Source organism: Apus apus, chromosome 1 (assembly GCF_020740795.1).
Source record: "Apus apus isolate bApuApu2 chromosome 1, bApuApu2.pri.cur, whole genome shotgun sequence".
NCBI classification, from domain to species: domain Eukaryota; kingdom Metazoa; phylum Chordata; class Aves; order Apodiformes; family Apodidae; genus Apus; species Apus apus.
The window spans coordinates 111,163,481-111,184,722 of NC_067282.1; the positions used below are offsets into that span (position 1 = coordinate 111,163,481).

The 21,242-nt window shown below is 37.3% G+C and overlaps 1 protein-coding gene across 9 annotated transcripts in view; it reads right to left on the reverse strand.

Moving 5' to 3' along the window:
* CDKL5 (cyclin dependent kinase like 5) overlaps window positions 1-21,242 on the reverse strand; it is a 135,353-nt gene that overhangs the window by 65,748 nt on the left and 48,363 nt on the right. For all 9 annotated transcript variants that reach the window (XM_051608157.1, XM_051608155.1, XM_051608148.1 and 6 more), the window contains exon 3: window positions 20,870-20,904. In XM_051608157.1, the coding sequence (XP_051464117.1) occupies window positions 20,870-20,904 (35 nt within the window). The remainder of the gene's footprint in view (window positions 1-20,869; window positions 20,905-21,242) is intronic.

Here is a 21,242-nt window from a genome sequence, read left to right on the forward strand (position 1 = left end):
AGGAGTAATGGATACAAACTGGAGCATAGGAGGTTTAAGGTGAATATCAGAAAAAAATTTTTTACTGTGAGAGTGACAGAGCCCTGGAACAGGCTGCCCAGAGAGGCTGTGGAGTCTCCTTCTCTGGAGACATTCAAAACCCGCCTGGACGCCTTCCTGTGTGATGTACTCTAGGTGACCCTGCTCTGGCGGGGGGGTTGGACTAGATGATCTTTCGAGGTCCCTTCCAACCCCTGTGATTCTATGATTCTATGAAATCGATTTCCTATACATAGTGTGATGTTGCAGACAAACAGGATATGTAGCCTGTGCCATGAACTAACACACATAGCTTTTGATCAGCCACTGTACATAACTGTTGTTTATGCTAATACAGAATGAGATTGAAAAACACAGAATACACAGAATACATTTTATATATGGTCCAATATAGTAGGGGTGGTAAAAGTATGCTTCGAGGATTAGGAGACAGATGCTAGAGCTGTCAAAAGCTGCAGGTCCAATCTGAAGTTTCAAACAAGGACTGACACACACTTGAGGAAAAGAAAACAGACACTTCATCACTAAGCCCTAAGAAGATGAACAGAATCCAAGACATGAAGAAAAGCAGAGCTTTGAGCAATAAAGGAATTCAACAGTGAAAATTCAGATCCCTGTGAAAATGCAAAAGGTTTTTTACAGATTAAATTTAGACTTTGTTACTTAAACCTTTACTTAAAAGTCCTTTTTGGAGATCTGAACTCTTTCTGTGGATCTGGTTCTCTGCTCCTTAAACACAAGCCAAACTGCAATACTCCAAAACAGAACTGTCATTCTCTAAAATATCTTTTCTGCATTTCAAGAAGTTTTTAAACAAACTGTATTCTGAAACAGAACAGTATTGAAAACAACATTCAGTCTGATTGCAGAAACCCTTCTCAGGCAAGAGCTCACTATCCAACCCCTAGCATGCAAAATTCTCATATCTAATTAATTTATCAACTTGGTAGATACACTGTTACTAGTTGATTCAGAGTTTGAGGCTTCAACGAATGTCAAGGAAAAGGATATCTCCAGTCCTGGAGATAGGAATGTGGGAATGACCTCATGCTAGGATTCAAGCCCTTCCTTCTCCTCAAAATATGCATGGGAATTGCTTCTGCAGAAAACATGGGATTTACTTTCTGTCCACTTAGCCCCAGATGAGAGGTATGCTAATGGGAGCAGAGCAGTCCTCACAGCTCTTCTGCTACCTACCCAGAGACTTCTCTCCCAAGTTTTTCACAAGACTACAGCAGCTGGTATTTCCAGTCACTAGTATCAAACTAGAAGAGTTGCCTGATTCAAAACCATTTTGTTTATTTAAAGGATAGATGTCTCCTATTTTTCCATTCACTCTAGTATACATTACATGACAGTGCTTTTCCAAAAAAGTGCAGGAATTTATCTCTGTTGTTTTCTAGAACAATCTTTTATGCTAATGATGAGAGTACTCAAGGGGAAAGGTGCTCCTTAGCATAACTCATGATCTTAAAACTACAACCACTCTTCTCTGGAAAGAGAAACATATCATACCAAACTATATACTATTCTTGACAATAGCAAGTGAGGAAAAAAACAAAAAACAAACCAACCAACCAAACAAAAAAACCAAAACAAAACCTTCACATGTTTCTGTTAGAATTCCTTTTTCTTTGTATTAAGGAAAAATTGTCAGAAAGCACAGGTACACAAAAAGACTTCTGAAAAACATATAAAACATCACCTTTCAGAAAGTTAGAAATGGGCACACACTTCCCTTGTTCAGCCACTACCGAAGTAGCAGTAGAAGCCATTCTTGCTGCCTTTTCAAGTGTCAACTCCATCTCAGCTCTGGCTTTCCCAACACTACCCAGATCCAGCCAAGCAATGTTTCTAAATTCCTCCTTTGCAGCCCACCCCCGTTTCCACCTCCTGTATACTGATTTAGGACTGGAGCTCCATCATGACCTTGCTGCTTAGCCAAGTCAACCTCTCCAGGGCTTTCCTAAGCACTGAGATGGACCATTCTTGTGCTTGGAGAATATTGTTCTTAAAGGACGGCCAGCTTCCCCTTGCCTTTTAGAGCTGTCTCCCATGAGCTCCCCATTTACCAGTTTCTTGAATATTCTCTGTTCAAGGTTTGTACTCTGTTCCTTTTTGGCCCCTCAATCTACTTGTGATCTTGGACTCAACAATTTCATAGCCATTATAATAATTGTGGCCCATTATTATAATAACCTGGCTGGCTATTCCAGTGCCTGTATAAATTTTTTTTTCCCCAACATCCTCCATCAATCTCTGGGACAACTTAGATCCTACCAAACGGCCCTTTCAGCAGATGCCAGGAGTTAAAATTCTCCATCACGACCACAGTCTGTGATTCAGAAATTTTGTCAGCCGTTTAAAGAAGACTTCACCCATTTCTTCACCCTGATCAGGTGGTCTGCAACAAAGTCCCAATACAATATCCCAGTTTCTGGTCTCACCTCTAATTCTGAGCCACATGGTCCCGAACTGTCACCCATCCCAGGAAAGACCCATATCTATCTGAGACACTCCTTCATGCAAGGGGAAACATCTGAAGTGCTTTCATCCATCCATCCATCATAAAGCTCCATTATAAATTTTATTTTAACAATTTATTTTTTTCACTCACTTTAGAGTGTAAGCTCCACGAGGATTTCCCAAGATTATTTTACTCAGTTTACCATTATCTTACAAAGAAAAAAAATTCTATCTTAGTGCTGAAGGTAAAAAAAAAAAAATAGTAGCAGTAGCTACTGTCATTTCCATGCTGCAGGCTTATATAGGACATTTGTCCTAACACTTATTTATCCTCTCATGCACAAATGGTAGCAACAACTCCTCAATATTCTGGGGTGGCCTCAAACCAGCAGTGGAGGTAATAATCTATTCAGACACCTAACAGCCATTCCAGTGCTGCTGTGGAGAAGCAAAAGACACTGTTGAGGTTTTTGGCTTTAAAACACTAATTTGAAAGACAATGTGTGTTAGTAATTATAAGCTTCCCACATCTGGAGGAAAGCCAAAAATACAAGTTTCTTATCAAGAATCCCGAAGCTGAGAAATTTTGTATGGCATTTCCAATTGTAAAAAATGTGTTTTAAAATGAACATTGCTTTCTTTCCCCATTTTGGGTATGCAAAATAGCATAATACTGTCTTGTCCATGCAATTCATTAGGTAAAAGGTGTTACTGAATGTCACCAACACTTTTTGTAATCTGGCCTCAGTTGGCTGATAGGTTTTACTCTGGAACATTTCACAGCTGTCTACATTAAGGCCACGAATCTGCCATACAGTATCTCCTTTCTCCTCAAGCAGCACCAAGGTTCACAAACATCCCTTTCACTTCTTTCAGATCTGTAATGATGATATTTTTGTGCTGTTCTTTAGGAGAGGGATGATAAAATTGAACAGGAAATGGCACCTGTCTTTTCTAGATGCAGGTTCTTTGGCTACTTATTCCATCAGATAGCACCATTACCGAGAGAGTTTTTTTCCTCCCTAGAGATTTACAGAAAGACATCTTTTTTGCTTTCTATTTTTTTTCCTCAGTCAAGAGGTGTTTTTGCTGACATGATGCTCTTATCAAAGCAAAATACTAGGGCAGTCTTAAAACAGGTAAAGCTCTATAGGTACAAATTAATGCTATTTTATTTTCTTCAATTTAATTGTTTTAGTATTGTAACAAAGCAGGATCATTTTTCCTGATGTTTCATTGATCAGTTCCTCTAAATTCTGACTCTCCCTTCCAGCCCTAATAGATCCTTTACAGAATCCTAAGTCTATGCTCTACCACTTCCCTTTCGCTATCCAGTCTGTATATCAATATGGGTTTCAGTGTACTCCTTCACATCTTCTAAAAGTTTCTATACTCAGGTTTGAATAATAGAAAGGCTTTTCTTCTGTTGGATTATGTAGACAGTGAGATACAAATTCTTGCCTCTTAAGAAAACTGCCACTTTGCTCTGCCAAGCATTTTAAACTGCATTCCTTTTAGAGTTTTTTATCTGCTTTATGCAATAGCACTAAGGATTAAAATTCAGTCCAAATTGATTAAAAAAAGAGACAACAGGCAAGACTCACACCTCAAACACACACAGGTTTTATTGATTATTGTAGTAGAAGTCAGAGGAACAGGAGGGCAGCTCTACACAAGTTGCATGGTAGTTTAGTTAACTTGAGAAGGTACATGAGGAATTAAAGGAATCTGCACCTACAGAAGACTTTGGTTACTACTAATAGAGGAACAGCAACTAAGTCTCCATAAAAAATAGCATTTTTACAGATGAAATTTCAGCTTTGGAGCTAAACTGAGATCATTTGCAGACTTATTTCAGGCAGTTTCTGCAGCATCCAAAGACTCATGGCTAGATCAGTATATATTCTCTTACATGTCAGAAAGGAGCAAAAAGTCTAAAACATCACACAAGTTCCAGGAAGATTAAAAAACTTATTCTAAGAAAAAGTACCACTACAGATAAGACTAACACTTCCCATTTTAGATCTTGCACATGCACACGTGCTTTTGAGCCAAGAAAGAAAGATGTAGTGTAGAATTCAGGTTCACTGCGAAAGTTTGCCTAAATGCAACAAATGAATACTTCTTGGAAAACGAGGAAAGGAAACAGTGTCTTCATCTCACCAAGCTTATTAGAGCAAATAATGGAAACAATATGTGGGCAGGGGGATAAAAAAGTACAGAATGAAGAACTGTCAGCCAGGGAATACATAGGCTAAAGAGATCAGAAAAAAGGTGGCAGACAAGTGCAGGCTGAAAACAGACTAGAAGAGAGAACTGGGATAAAGAAACTGGACTCAAAAATTAGTATGAAAACCAGCATAACAAATAAGCAAATGTGAATGTGTGAACATCTAAAATTTTACTGGAATCCAATTTTACTGAAAGCGGAGGAATGGTGAGAATTCAGAAATAGCTGCAAACTCACTAAAATCACAGATGATTCTCATTCTACAGCTTTCTGGTATCCACGGGGGATGAAGGCAACAGGTTACTAGCTACACCATCTAAAATACTAAAGGCTGACAGCTGTATGACAACTGCGTGGGTATCCATATGGTGTTATATGAATTTTGTATTGGAGAGGTCTAAAAAATTACATGCAAAAAAGTTTATTACAGCATACATAAGCGAGGCAATAATTAAGAGGAAAAGGTAGCATTCTTTTATTAGAATGACTGGTGAATGCAAGAGAAACTGAAGTCCTTCTCCAGGTCTAAAATAGAAACAGAAATCTCCAAAGCTAAATTTAAACTAAAACCAAGTATATTCCATGTTTAAAAAGACTCAATCTACAGAAAACCTCAAATATTTCCTAAGGTAGAGTCAATTTCATTTAGCTTCAGACAGTTAGCAATTATGTATCTAGTATGTGTTGTCAAGGCTTTTCCCACAGCTAATAGAAGCAGGGGAGGGAGAGAAGATTCAGTCAGAAGGTTACTGATTTTAACCATTTCCAGAGGGTATGAATTGCTTTTTGGATGTTTGACTCTTTCAATTAAGATAAATCAGGAAGATTTGTTATGTAAGACCTACGCACCAAAACAGTGAGATCGATTCCACCCAAGTTACTTTACTATGCAACCCTTCTGTCTGCATGTTTTATTTTTTCAAGCACACACAAACTTACATGCATGTGTTTGAGGTACGTTTTAGAAAATGATTAATACTAGTAACTTCAGAGCTGTTACCTTCTCTGTATCAGGATTCTTTGAGTTTCATTGCTACATCAATGCCATCACAGTCCATTGGATTGTGTTTGTAATACACATGCTAGAAACACAAATAAAGTATGCCCAACTGTGCAACTGAAGCAAGAACATCTCTCCATTGCCAATGTAACTGTGCAGCATCAATTCTCACATCCCACAAAGCAATCTGGCATAGCTAGCAGCAAGACCAGAATTTCTGAAGCTCATCCTTCTTTAACCTGCACATTAAAGTACATGTTTTCGGGGAAGTACATTCATGAAGCTATAAACATCTCTGCTATGAGCTTTGCATTTCCTTTTCCTGATACAAATGAAGGTACAACCCGAAATCAATAAAACTTTAAGTTCCAAAGAAAGCATCATTAGAAGTAGCTCCTTTCCTTCTATTTTCAGGAGAGTGCTTTAGATAACAATCTTGAGAAACAGCACAAAGACTTATAGGAAAGGTTGTCATAAGAAAAATATGGATTTAGAATGTGTATTTTGGTCTCCTAGAGATATATTTATCTTGGTTTCAAGGCACTATAAAGACCCATTTAAATGGGAGTGAAGGAAAAAGGAACATTTGGAACAGCTTTATAATTTTTTGTGGAGTAACGGTTCAAAATCTTTTACTTAGTAAAATTTCTCATTAATAACAATACTGTTATTTCATATTTGATTGGGGGATACAAAACATGTAATATTACTGCAAAAATCCAAAAGCTAAAACTGTACAAGTAAGCTTAATTGAAGTATGTGGTCTAAACTAGAGGCAGATAAGAAAAACAAAGCTTCTTCAGAGGAAGGCTGCCTTCTGTCCTTTGTAAAATGACATAGTAGCAAGCCTTCTGCTGGTGCACAGCATAAACAATAGCTCTAACAGCAGTTTGCTGACTAGCGTTTCTGCTTGAAGGTACTAAATCTGACTTGGTTTCATTATTACACGATTCTGGATATGAAAATTTATTTTTAAAAAAATGACATTACCATATAAGATTATATAGTCAAAGCTCTGGGTGTAATGAGTAATATAAAATAATGTTCACAAGTGAATCAATAATTACTCTAAATCCAGTTAAAATCCTCATTGAAAAATAAAGAATCAGTCTCCTCACACAGGTACACAGTGCAGCGTGAACAGTCAAATATTGCCATATTTTCAAAAATTAAAAGGTGGCCTTGGAGAAAGTTAATTATTAATCTACCAGAACAAAAAAATAAAGAGGAAAAAACCCCAAATCCATGGACCTAGATCTACTTATTCCCTTACTTTTGTCTTTCCACAGAATTATTCTTTGCAAGAATAAAATATGCCCTCATAATTGGATTCTAGGCCAGACATTTTCAGAAAAGGCGTGTTTGCCCATCAAAAAAGTCTGGGACTTGTTTATTGTAGAAATAGAGCTATAAAAATTAAACTCTTAATTTTCACTTTTTTGTTTGTTTGTTTTAAAATAGCTAAGTGGTAAAAATTGCCTTCCTTCATGCAAACATGTTTAGTGAAAAAGCACAAGATGCTTTAGCAACAAGGACAATTTTTCAGAAAGTTCCTGAAACACGATCTTCAGATGATGAGTGAAAGCTGAAAAAATATAATCACAAGACTTGAGTTGTGAGGCTTTTAATTCATGTTTTGGATAAAGACTTGTACACTCCTGCTGAATACTTTGACAAAACAGAATTATGCAATTTCTATTTCATTATGAGGCACAAGTGTTTAGTTCTTATATTCATAAAGACAAAAAGGACCAACATAACACTGTGCTACCAGTACACAAAAAATCTGCTAAGTGGCAACAGAAGAAAAAAGCTAGTATCTGTTTCTAAAATTGACCAGAAAAGCTCATTTCCTGCAATTCAGTAACTAAACAAATGTGTGTATACAGTTGTCCATGGCTCTTGAAAAATGCAAGCAGCCATGTGAAACTGAAAGGATGTTGGTAAATCAACAGAAGCTATCTTCAGTAATATAAATGAAAAACTATCAATTTAATTGAGACATGTAGTGATCAGAAAGTGGGAAATACCATAGACAGGCTGATCTCCCTTGATTCGCTTCTCTGATACTGACATCATTTGAAGGATCTGGTTTGCAGCCTCTTTTTTATATGATCTGGAGAACTTGAATGAAGGAGCAGCTACATGCCAGAATTTCTAAACAAGAATACTACACCCTCCCTTTCCTAAAAAAACCAAACAAACCCAAACAAACTCAAAACAAAAAACCTGCTAGAGTCCATGGGTTAGATTTTCTTTGGCTCTCTTCAGCTTGACTAAAGGTCACTAGTGAAGTTCCTGTTGATTCTCTTTTGATCCCCAAATAGTTTCAATTCCTCAGCACTACAGCAACACTTACAGCATTGGAAGCATGAAAGACTCATAGAATTAGAGCAGGTTCAGAACCCAGGCTGCAATTCCACCAGATACTATCTTGTACGTATTTCTTAACACCATTCTTCACTAGCTGATGCTCTGAGGGGAAAAAAAGGTGTACACCACTTGGAGGAATTTTTCACATAGTCATAGGAAATTTGATCCTGTAGAAGCAGCAGCTAGTCAGCTTTACTCTGCAGATGGCATTGCCTGTAACATATTTCTGTGCATAAACATGGCATTACTCCATCTCTGTTGGAAATGTTAATTGATTTCAAGAAGATAGCTTGCCTCCTGGTCAAGATGTGTACTGTCAAAAGAAGAGGTAGGTGTAATGAGCCAAAAAAGTTTTTTTGGTCCTACAGAATTTCATCTTTCCACACCTCAGTGCATGACTACACTTACAAATATCACCTACCTCTGTTATACTTGAAAAACTCACTGTTTTTAAAAAATTCTCTTTACAGCCAAAAGGAAAATTGAAAGTGATGGTACACTTGTTCAGCCAAGGTTTTAACTCAGAAAACTACTTCATCACTAATTTGCAGCACCCTGGAATTTGTGATAATCTTCTATTATGAAAATTGTAAATAAAAATATGCTTAATAACAGACATTTGAGAAGCAGTTAATTTTGATATTATAAAGACTGTTTGTGGACTGAAAGACTAGGAGAAACAGCAGCACCCAAACCAAACTTTCTCTCTCAAAGCATTTTATGCTTAGCTGACAGTTGTTCAATAAGGCAGCACAATTCTATACTAAGAACTGGAAACAAAATAACAAGAAGTTTTCCAGAAAATATCTACATTTGTGCACCTTGTTTGTGCTGCACGTAACAGATCAGGCTAAGTATCAATAGAATACTGCGGGAGGCCAACAAGAGAGTACACACAGGCATGCACAAGAGCAAGAAGAAACTGCACAACAGGGTTTCAAGAGCAATTTTAATCCAAAATAGAGAAGACTGTTCCCAGGACAATGCTCCAGGAGTAAAACTGAGGAAAACATTATGCCAAACTCAAAAGGTTGCAACACAGCTGATTAACAAGCACCCACTGCATCCTAACATGGGGAGAACAGCAACAGAGTTGCAGATTAGAATATTCCTCAGCCTTTCTCCCTGCAGCCCATCAAGGAAACAGATTTCAAACACAAGTCCCAAACAAGGAAAACCAGCTAACAGACTCATGGAAGATGAAGTAAGCGAGATTGAGGCTAAGAGCCATCCCAGAATAAAAGACAACCTTTAAACATAAACTATTATACAAAAGATGTAAGAACTTAAGTTTGCCATCACCACCATGTGGAACTCCACAGATATAGGGAGACTTGACAACTATCTACCCTTCTCCTCCACCCTGCACATTGGAGATACTGGCACAGTCAGATACTACCCATCTGCACCGACTCACACACCTTTATACTTCTAAGAGTTTGGGTATGAGGGTATGAGTAAATGAAATCATGGGTGTCAGTGAGTGCAATCATTTTACTTCAAGATCCTCCAAATATTTGTCTTCCTCTTCTCTAAGACTGAATTCTGTTATCTTTCCATGCTGCAGTACTCTACAGAAGTTAGCATTCACATGGAGGAAGAAGCAGAATGTGCCTTATCAAAGTTTTTAAAGCACAAGAAGCTATAAACTGGAGAGCAATGTTGGTGTCTGTTGCCAACAAAGAGCTACCTGTGCTCTTTGGAAACAAACCCTCACCTTGCTACACATTTGGAAAAATGAAAAAGTAACCCATAAAGTGGGTGATTTTTCATAACAAGCAAAGTTAAACCATTATGTTACATGGTGTTAAGATTTAAAATGGATTTACATGAAGACTGGTCTAATTTAGCAAACCAAACTAATTCAGGGTTAATAAAACAAGATGTAATACCTTTATAAATCCAGAGGATGTTTTCTTTTCTTATTAAACTCAAATAAGGTTAATTAGATACCATTTAGAACAGGAGAAACTAGCATGCAATTGGACTTCTTTATCAAAAGCAAGCAGCAGACTCATCAAGCTTTATTGTTGAGGTGCAGCTAAATAGAGCAAAACAGAAGTACATGTTCTGAAGAGTTTCAGATTTGTAATATATGTATAAGGGATAGATACAAAATAATGCTTCCAGGTCATTTGCTTCTGTGCAAACCTGTACCGGTTGCTACCAGCTGAAGAAACACTGAGCACTATGCAGCCTTAACAAAACAGCCTCTGTTCCAGAGCTCAGTCTGCCCTCCCACTGTACCCAACATTTCTTGATCACCATACTCTCATGCCAGGCGTGGCTAGTCCCTCAGGCTTTCAGCTGAGGCCAAACACCACATACAGTAAGTGCAATGATTAAGTTATTTGCATGAAATTTTACATATTTGTACATCTTTCAAACAGCTATAATATTATAAATGGAAACTAATTTCCTTTTTCCCCCATTAATTGTTATCCAGGCTTTGAATGAGAAGTAAATATCACTCTACTCGGATAACAATTCCCGGAATAAGTAACTTCTTTTTAAAAATAATAGAAAGTTTTTTTTAAATTTTTAAGAGGGCATTCCACCAACTAAGAGTTACACAGAACTGAGTAATCACAGAAAATTAAATTGCTTTCACCAGGACATCCAGAAGGACAACGTACTATTTAAAAACACGCTGTCCTCCTTACTGATGGAAAAATATGCATGCCAAGAAGAGCCTATAGCTTTCAGATAAAGTGAAAATCTGTCTGTGTCTTAGGTACAGTGACAAATGTTCCTTTTCCAGGACCCCTGGCATAAAAAAAATGACTTGAAATTCACAAAAAAACCCCACCCAATTAATAAAGCAATCTGTATATATTCAAGCAGTTCAGTGTACTAACTTTGTAGATCAACTTGACTTCTACAAATAATTTTGAAAGCCAGTGACATGATCTAGACCCATTTTACCATGGTACATTTAATAATCAGTATTTAATAAGATCATTTATATAGAAGTGTGCTGTATTTTATTGGCCTTTAAATGCATGGGACACGCAGAGATCAGTGATTAATTTAGTGCTTTTAGAGCTGCTCAAATGTTCAACAAGAGTTTAAGAAGTTCCCTTGCAGGAAAACAACTAGCCTAAAATTTAGAAATACAATTTTCTTTGCATCAATTATGCTGCACAGTAATTTGCAATTTGATTACAAGACTAGACTGTAATCCAATATTCAAGCAAGACCATGCTACTACAGATGTAGTCCTATAATTAGCCATATGTTGTTCCTTCTCCCATATATTAATTTGCATTAACTATAAACTCCCTAGCTGGCCTGCACCACTACTTTCCTAATGATTCAAAACTCTCCATCGGGTCTCAAATGCTCAATGTCAATTCTCCTGCTGCTGGTTCTAAGAAATTCTATAATAGTCAGGTTCTTAAACTTTAATTTTCAGTATAATATTTTCAACTTTTTTGCAAGAAAGAATAATTTATATGGATAGTCTTGCTTTGTGTGCTCATCACTTCTACACTTAGAAGATTTCACTTACAAGTGCAGCAGAATGAGATACAGCACTACAAGTTGTTTACAATTAAGAGCCATGAAGGGGCAGCCACGTAATACACTGCTGCAGGTCTGAATATTATTTTTGTATTAATACAAGTGTAATGATATAATCTGTTTGCAGATGGGAGTTTGCAGAAAGTACTAAGGAGCTTGTTTATTTTCTGGCAATATTCAAAGGAAAAGTGTTATTGCGGAATAAGTGGTAAGCTTTCACTTAGCCAAATCTGTATGCATAACAGGAATTCATGCAACACATGATGGAAAAGACTATCAGAAAGACATGCAGTTTGTTTATGAAACAAAAGAAAAAGTGCAACAGATCTCTGGTTAATCTAGACCCAGTAGTGTGACAAACTGGAGAATGCTGCGTACCTAAAAGAAACACTCATATGAGATACTGTCACAAATTACTTACCTTTGACTTAATTTAAGTTGAAAACTGTCAGTAATACATTTCCCATATCCTTCCCAAGGTAAGATGACCCACTCTTGTTATTTTTAACTCAAGCTTCTATGCCTCCTTCAGTTACCTGCATTAGTGGAGTATAAGGGTGAGCACCTCTTTCTTTCCCTCCCTCTTCGTATGTTGCAGATCTACTGCAGCATCAGGTCTCTCTGCATCTCAGCTTTGTGCTGCATGAAATTCTGTTACCCAGTGTTAACAAGACTAAACCAACTTAGGCCATCCCAGTTTCTGGCACTGAAAGTACACTCTCACACTGTACTGTTTTAAATTAAATCTACCTGGAAATAAAATAAAATCTTACTATATCCTACCACGCAAGTTAGTTTCTCCCCATTGAAAGCTCTCATCTTTCCTCTGTCCCTTCCATTTCTAAATCAGGCTTTGGGGAGAAAGAAGGGAGGGAATGCAAATTCTGAATACTGCCCAGATCTGAGCATGGTTCTTAACAGCAAAAGTACAAAGAAGGAGATAAAGGAATGGAGAATCATACAAGAAATCTTACATAGAGCTGTCTGTACTGTCACAAAAGACTCAAAGGAAACAACATAACTGCAGGCATCAGAGCAGCACTGTTCAATTGATACAGCTACAGACAGACTGACCAATGGGCATAATGAAAACTATTACATTTAATACATCTGTTTTCATGCCTGCTTTGTACAACCAGGCCAGGTCCTCTTAAAGAAATCATGGGACTGAAATAGACAGCTAGAGTTCTTATGGAGAAAGACCCTAAAAATCCTTGAAACATATGCACTGAAATATAGTATAACTTGGTTATCGATATCAGAAGTAACAGATAGAAAACAACACAAAAGCACTCAAAAGGAGATGAGAGGCTACCTTACTTTATCCTCTTATCCTGTCTAGCCTTAAAGGTGTGAAAAACAAATGTGTACTTAATTTAATCCTCAGACTTCTAAAAAACTGGGACAATACCAAACAGAGAGAGCTAATTTTTAATTTTTTTTTTCCCACTGGAACAGGTATTTTAGAGTTGGACCATTTCCTCAAAGTAAGTGCTTTAATGGTTTTTATTAAGAGATACCTTTGAAACAACTCTTCAAAAAATGCAGAAAGATGAGACTTGAGAACAAAACTTTGAAGAAACAAAATAAAAGGCAGCAATCTTGTGATACAGAAAATATTATAGCCCAACTTGGGGGCAGGAGGGGAGGAAAGACCAAATGGTCAGCTGTCTTCTCAACCTGTGGGATCTCAGCAACTTAATTTCCACCCTCCATTCTGCACAATTGTCTGATGTTTGGAGTCAAAACAGTACACATATGAATCTTCCACTTTAATATAAACCAGGACTTCATTGACATCAATGACTTTTAAAACACTAATATAATGCTAATCTGATTGTCTCCCTCTGCTACAGGGAACTGAGAGGACTATGGAAGAGACTCAGGTTCAGGTATACACATGCTAGAGTGCATCAATGAAAAATGAAAGCTTTAGAAACTTTCAATACCACACTAGCATCCACACAGCACAGCAAGAAGTTATACATGTTCATTGTATGTCATTTATATACATGTATAGAAAAGTGATAACTGAAGTGAATTAGCACTAATCAAGCTCAGGTAGTATAACACACCAGAATTCTGTAAGGAATTCAAAATATTATTCCTTAATAGTGAAAGTTTAGCAAATGGTTTTAAAAGAGTTAATATGATTTTCAGCACTAAGCTTACCTAATAGCTGTTTTCCTCACATAACACTCAAGACAGATTTCCACACTGACTACTGCAAACATTTACTACTGGCACACTCTGTTTACTTCAGAAGCTCAGCACATGCCTCATGTTTACTCTATGTATTTCACATAAGTTTTGGCACAAAACCACATCAGTGAGTTGGTGCTTTAGCCTGAGGAACCACAGCATTAAGTCTAATAATCCTTCATAGGTAAGCTGCCATTACTGAAGGAAAATGGTATGCTACAGAGATTTGCCCTCAGCCATAATTAAAAACAAAAATCTTGCCACAGAGCCAAAACATATTTGCTTAGAAGTGAAAATTAGCAAAACTGTTTTTAATCACATTAAAAAAAAAATCAATGAGAAAGATCTGAAAAAAAAATAAATTAAAAATTGAGGATGTAAACAAAGGCACCAATGAGATAGCAACAGTAACAATGAAAGAAGGTGACATCTTAAACATTAATCAGTAAGATCGGCACTGTACTTTTTTACCCAGATTTAGGTGAAGGAAAGTTGTATGTAAATTGATGGTCTATCAAAAAAACACACAAGGACATAATACTTTACATAGTATACAGAGATACCAGTTAATACTTTAAACAGTATGCGCAGAGGCAAGTAGAAGTGTTAAAGGACAGATGGCTTTAGGCACAGGATAAGGTGGTAAAAAATACATTGCTGACAATCTGTGCAAGAGTATCTTGGTGATAAGGATTTTCCAGTAACACTGTACTAATTAGAAATTGTAAATTCTGTGGGGAATATCACAACATGCCTGCCCTGTTCTTAATCCCTTATTTACCTCTAACAAAGTCACTTCTAAGATACTAAGCTAGCTGAACTCATCTGACTCAAAATGACTACTCTTGTGTATATCAGGGTAGCAGGTTGGAAAAAGTCTATGCACTACTCATCTTTCAGCTTTACTCTGAAATTATAAAACTGAGTGCTCAAAATGCTCCTAACATAAATAACATTTTTCTGGAAGGTTCTATTTTTGAAAGTCAATTGTATATAAAGAAATACAAATATTTAAAATATGCTTTGCTCTGCTTTTATGACCTTCTATTGTTTACCACTGCAGTCTGTCTGTTTTCCATAACTTTTAACAGTGGTATTTTCATACTTACCTTCAGATCAGTCATTAAAATGTTGAATGGCAATATGGTACCTTGTACCTTTCTCAACCAAAACCAGACAGAAATACGTCTCCTAAACTCCCTACTCACAGTTGCTCTGAGGTCACTTAATCAGCCAGTTCTCAAATTCACATTGCTTTAAAATTATTCAGAAACATCTATCAGAATCTCATACAGTTCTCAGTCATCTAAGTAGGTTGTCACACATGTAGCTTCCCTCATCAGTGGCACATGATTCAAAGAAATTTGGTTTGTCTTACAAGACTTGCTTCCCACAATTATATTTCCATTCTTTTGCTCTTTATTAGTGATTAACTTCTCCATTACTAAGCCTTGAATTGATGTGAACTTAAGTGTGTCCTGCTGTCTGAATATTGGTACAGTCTTTTAGAATTATAGTATCATAAAAAAGTTTAGTGAAATACAAACACAAAGAACCAGAAACTTCCAAATCAACACAGGTAGTATTCTGGGTTTCAAACACCAGTCAGTGCTAGTTTCTTCTCTAGCTGAGTAGTCAAAATCTGACATCATCTTACATTACAGCCATCATAGGAAAGATTATAACATTGAGGGGAAAAAAATGCAGAAAGCAATCTGTGCTCATTTTGGGAACTCTGATTTTTCATTTACTCATCCTTTCATTTCTCAGTCATTCAAACAGGAACTACTGTCAAATCAGTAAAATCCAAAGTAAAACAAAAAGAGTTCCATCCATTTCAGCATAAAAGATAATGCCAGAAAAAAGCTGAAGATAAACTGCAATGAAGACTATTTTCTTTAGTCCAAACACTTGGCTTAACAGATGCTGGAGAGCTAAAGAATCTCCAAAGACAGATCTAAAGCAGTAACGTCAGAAAGCACAATACACTGAAGGTAAACACAACTTGTACAAGTAAGTATTTACCTTTTAATTTTTTAGACTAAAGAGAAACTCATAACATACAAAGAAGGGTTAGCAGATTTCCAGTGATGAGTTTCATCTGTAACATCAGCAGAAGTATGAGTTGGACAAAAAATTCTAACATCTACCAGGAAAATGCAGAACTCCATTTTTATGTCAACATCAGACAGACCTCAAATATTCTATAAAATGTATAAAGCCATTTTCATTCCCTCTGTGAAAGCAGCACAACCAGGTTCCAGTTGTCTGTAAACAAAATGCAAACATCATGGGAAACAAACAGGAGGTACTAGGAGTCAGTGCACAATTACAGAAATATATTTTGTCTGAACAACCTGTCATCTTGGATTATGACATCACCCATTAGGATTACAGAACATGTGTGATAGCTTGTATGACACCAGAGCCCTGCCACAGACTGACACCAGATATTTTGAGGAGGATGAGCTAAGAAGGAAAACTGATTCTTGCAAAGGAAAGTGAGGCCTGAATGTATGGACGTTTGCTTTGAAATGAGTATGAAACATGTCAAAAGTTTTTGTATGAGTGTTAGAAGACACAACAGCACACGTGACATCAGGGTGGACATCTGCTTCAAAGCACCTAACCAAGACTGCAAAATAGACAAAGGCTTCTTAAGGGAAGCCTTGCAATAACATCCAGTTTTTCACAGAGGACTTAGATCACTCCAGCATCTGCTCAGAGGGTAATACAGCATGATGGAGACAATCAGGATGCTTCTGGAATATAACCTCAGAGGCAGTGAAAATGTCTAGTCACCCTGACCAGAAGACCATTGTATGGCAACAAATTGGAGATCCACATAAAAGTTCACCTGAGGAAGAAGCCCAGAACTGTGCTGTGCTGCACAAACCCCTTGGCTGCAGGACAAACTCAGCCAGCTGGTTGGTAACAGAGGAGCCTGCAGGCAGCTCCCACTCAGCACCTGTGACCACACCACCTGTGTGGCCTTGTCTTTAATCTAAAAGCACACCAAGACCTCATCATGTTAACATCCACTCTGTTTGATAACAAATGATTAATAGAGTCTTCTTGTAAAAAAAATCTGTAATAGCTTAAATAATGAAAACAGAGTAACCCCTTCTTACAGACATGGCCTGCATATTATGCTGTACCCCGATAAGAGGCCCATTTTACGTTGTACAACTCAAGGTTCCCAGCATCTAATGGGACATAAGATTAACTGTTCCATTTTTACGTTATTAAAGCTAATGCTATAAAGAAATAGCACTTCAAATCACAGAGTCTGAGTGCCTTTACAACAGACCAGCAAAATCCTATCATACAGTGGAATTTAAGATCCTAAAAGAACTAAGCAAGATGGACAGTGGCATTACAACTCTGAACCTTCACAAAAACAGATTTCACCTTGTACAAGGCTCTCCTTAGAAACAGCCCCAAAAGGTAAAGGTGTTTAGGAGTGCTAGTTACTCTTCAAGGTCAAGGATGACTTCTTCAAAGCACAAGACTGGCCCACTCCAACACACATTAAACTGGGAAAAGTTTCTCAGGTTGGTCAGCACTGGTAAATAGGGACTTTCTGACTGAGCTCAAACATAACCAATTAGTGCAAAAAGTGCAGAAGTACAGATGGGCAACCTGGAGGAACAGAACAATACTGGTTTCAAAGGGACAATTAAGAAAACTGAACTTGGTGGTCATTAGGGGATCTAACAATAAAAAGACATTGAAAAGGCTGAGGTACTCAAATGAAATCTAATGATTGTTACATACACAGTTTCATTATATTTTCTACTGAAGAAACTATACATATCTTTAAGAGGTCAGTAAATACTTTTCAGATATCCTGAGACACAAAAAACTTAACTGTAGACAATGCAAGAGCCCCATACAGGACAAAACTATGTATTAGGCCAAGAGGAAATTTCCTGGAACTACTAAACCTATTTAAAAGGCTATTCTTCATTATTGTTCAATCCACTGAAGTGGCCAAATTATTTTCTAAACTAAGGTTTCTTTTTGTTTGCTTTTGACAAGGAAATTCACAGGTGTTTACCTTGAAGAAAAAGGTCTAAAAATGTAAAAATGTCTCACACAATAAAGAAACCAGACACAATTCTAAAATAAAATACCAGGGTTGGGTTCAGTTAATGGTTGGTAGATTCAAATTATGGTTGGACTCTTATGATCTTATGGGTCTTTTCCAACCAGAATGATCCTGTGATCAAGACCAGAGCCTTAAAATATCTGCCTACAATTTTTAACTTTCCTATCTGGATCTGGAGCAAACAGGCAGCATCTTTTCACATCTTCAAGCTCCAATTCATAGTGTCTGTACAACTCCCATCCTTTGTAGCCACGTTTCCTCCATACTTACAAGGTATAAGCCAAGTAAAAAAATAATAAAAAGCATTGAAAATGTAGAAACTAGTAAATAATTATATTTGTTTTGATGCCTTTAATTCAACATGGATAAAACTCTTGAGGGAATTATGAAATGTTTTCTTAACAAACCTTGCATATCTAGGCAACAAGCAGGACATGTCTGCTCTGAATCTGTGCAGTACCTTGCCAAAGAGCTGGGACAGGTCTCTCTTGCTATGTTTTACCAAGGCATACAAGGGAAAAGCTAGAATGAAAATCAGCCAGAAGGAGGACTGGAAAAAAGATGCATGTCAAAGTTTAACTTTTAGATAGTTACTTTTAAAAAAATAATACAGATAGCTCCTAAAGTCATCTGCTCTTTGAGGTTGGGTGCAAATGGTCTTGAGTAAGTCAGAATCATAACTTGGTAAGGTTAATAGCAACATACCTCACCTCTTTTTCTCATCTCTAAATACTGAAAACCCTAGGTCTTAATAAACCCATTTATTAGAAGCTTTAATAAATGAATATTGAAGGTTTAGAACTTCAATGCAGCTGTATTGGTTAAGCTTGAAGTTGCAGAAAAAAATGGTGCAACTACCTAAATATTTAGATCCTCACAAGCAATTCAGCACAGGCTACAGAAAGAAGCACTTCACTCTGCTAAAGCAAAGCCTTCCCTTTCTAGTCATCTGCTCTTCTGTAAGGTATTCTAATAGGAGCTCAGCAGATTACCCTGTTATACTATACTCTTAGAGTACTGAACTCCTCCAGATAAGGTCATGACAAGCTTAAATTTCACTCAACAATGTAGGAAATCTTAGAAACTTCTTGAGTCTTGGTGAGGTTACCTGCCATCAAGAAGGGAGCTGCCTAGTATAAACTGCATTGCTACTATCCAGGTGCTCTCAAACTATTCACTATGAATTATCATTCCATAAGTATAAAAAAACCCAACAATTTACTAAAGCAATTCTAGGGAGTGATATAGTCTCCCACATGCCAGACAAGGCTTCAGCTTGAGAAAGGATCTTTCCAAGTTCTACTTTTTTTTCTTCCTTTTCTAAGAGAGCATAATACTGTAAGGCACTCCAAACACAAATGTATGTCCTGTGGTAATGTCCTTCTGTGTACATGCTAAAAGCCACTGCAGGAAGACAGATCCTCTGCACAGTGTTAACTTTTTCTAGAAAAGGTATGAAATACATAAGAAAGCTTTTACATACTCTTGGATCACTATAAAGGAATCTTTATTATTCTAAAATGCTTTGGTGTCAAGCAGTACAAGTTCCTCTGTTATATGACTACATGCAGCTCTGAAGACAGCAAAGTAGTTCATGTCAGAGTTCACTGTCGATGAGCAGCAAGTTCAGATGTACTCAACTTACACAGCAGTTAGAATAGTGTAGACAGGTCGCCAGACTTCATTTTTGTCTGAAACAGGGTTTTGTTCTTTCCTTTTTTACTTCTTCCTCTTCCAAATTAAAATCAACAAGCATAAAAGTGAGTGCTCTCTTACTGTAACTAAATGCAACAGCTGTAGAAATTCCACATGGATCCCACTCCCTGACTCCTTCCAAAGACAGGTAAGTGCTTACACAGCAGTATTTGGCAATTAATTTGACATTCTAGTTGAGACTGCTTGAGCATCATAGAATCATAGAATCATAGGGGTTGGAAGGGACCTCGAAAGATCATCTAGTCCAACCCCCCCTGCCAGAGCAGGGTCACCTAGAGTACATCACATAGGAAGGCGTCCAGGTGGGTTTTGAATGTCTCCAGTGAAGGAGACTCCACAACCTCTCTGGGCAGCCTGTTCCAGTGCTCTGTCACTCTTACAGTAAAAAAATTTTTTCGGATATTCACCTTGAACCTCCTATGCTCCAATTTACACCCATTACCCCTTGTCCTATCACTGGTCATCACTGAGAAGAGCCTAACTCCATCTCCCTGACACTCACCCCTTACATATTTGTAAACATTGATGAGGTCACCCCTCAGCCTCCTTTTCTCCAAGCTAAAGAGACCCAGCTCCCTCAGCCTTTCCTCATAAGGGAGATGTTCCACTCCCTTAATCATCTTAGTAGCTCTGCGCTGGACTGTTTCCAGCAGTTGCCTGTCCTTCTTGAACTGAGGGGCCCAGAACTGGACACAATACTCCAGATGCGGCCTCACCAAGGCAGAATAGAGGGGGAGGAGAACCTCTCTTGACCTACTAACCACACCCTTTCTAATGCACCCCAGGATGCCATTGGCCTTCTTGGCCACAAGGGCACATTGCTGGCTCATGGTCATCCTCCTGTCTACCAGGACCCCCAGGTCTCTTTCACCTACACTACTCTCCAGCAGCATAATCTACATTTCAAAACAACTTCTCATTTTCTTTCTTTTTTTTTTTTTTTAAACCTTCCTTGTTGAGATTAATGAAACAGTAGTAATACTTCATATATTTCAGACAAATACTGAGCACCAAAAAAGGGAGGTTTGGCACTGGATGTAGCCATTTCCTCTGACAGTATTGCAATTAAAAAAAATATGAATAGCAGACAGCAAGGAAAAGCCCACCCCAGCTGTCACATCTCATACATAGTAACATCCCAGTTCTTATCAAAAGCCATTATTTCACTCAAATACAAACATCTTTCTCTGACTTCAAGCAATTAACTTACCTTGTGTCTGCATTTAAGTACAACACCATAGGCTCCTGAAACAAAGAAAAAATATATTAACCATCTCAAAGCAGAAAAGAAAATAAAAAAGCAGCAAGACAAAGGAGTCTTTAGTCATCTCCTGGCTATAGAAATAATATTTCTCCCAGTATTACCATCAAGAACTTGTACATACAGGTACTGCACTAAATTTCTGTGTATTGAAACAATTTTATAAAAATTGCTTGAAAGTGAATTAATTCTAAGTGCTGAAATAATGTTTTTAAATATACTTGCAGATGAGTTTAATAACTTGCATCTCCCCATTACAACTGAAGAAAAATTAATAGACTAAACTTTAAAAAGCCAAACATCCTCTCCCCAAAATTTCCCA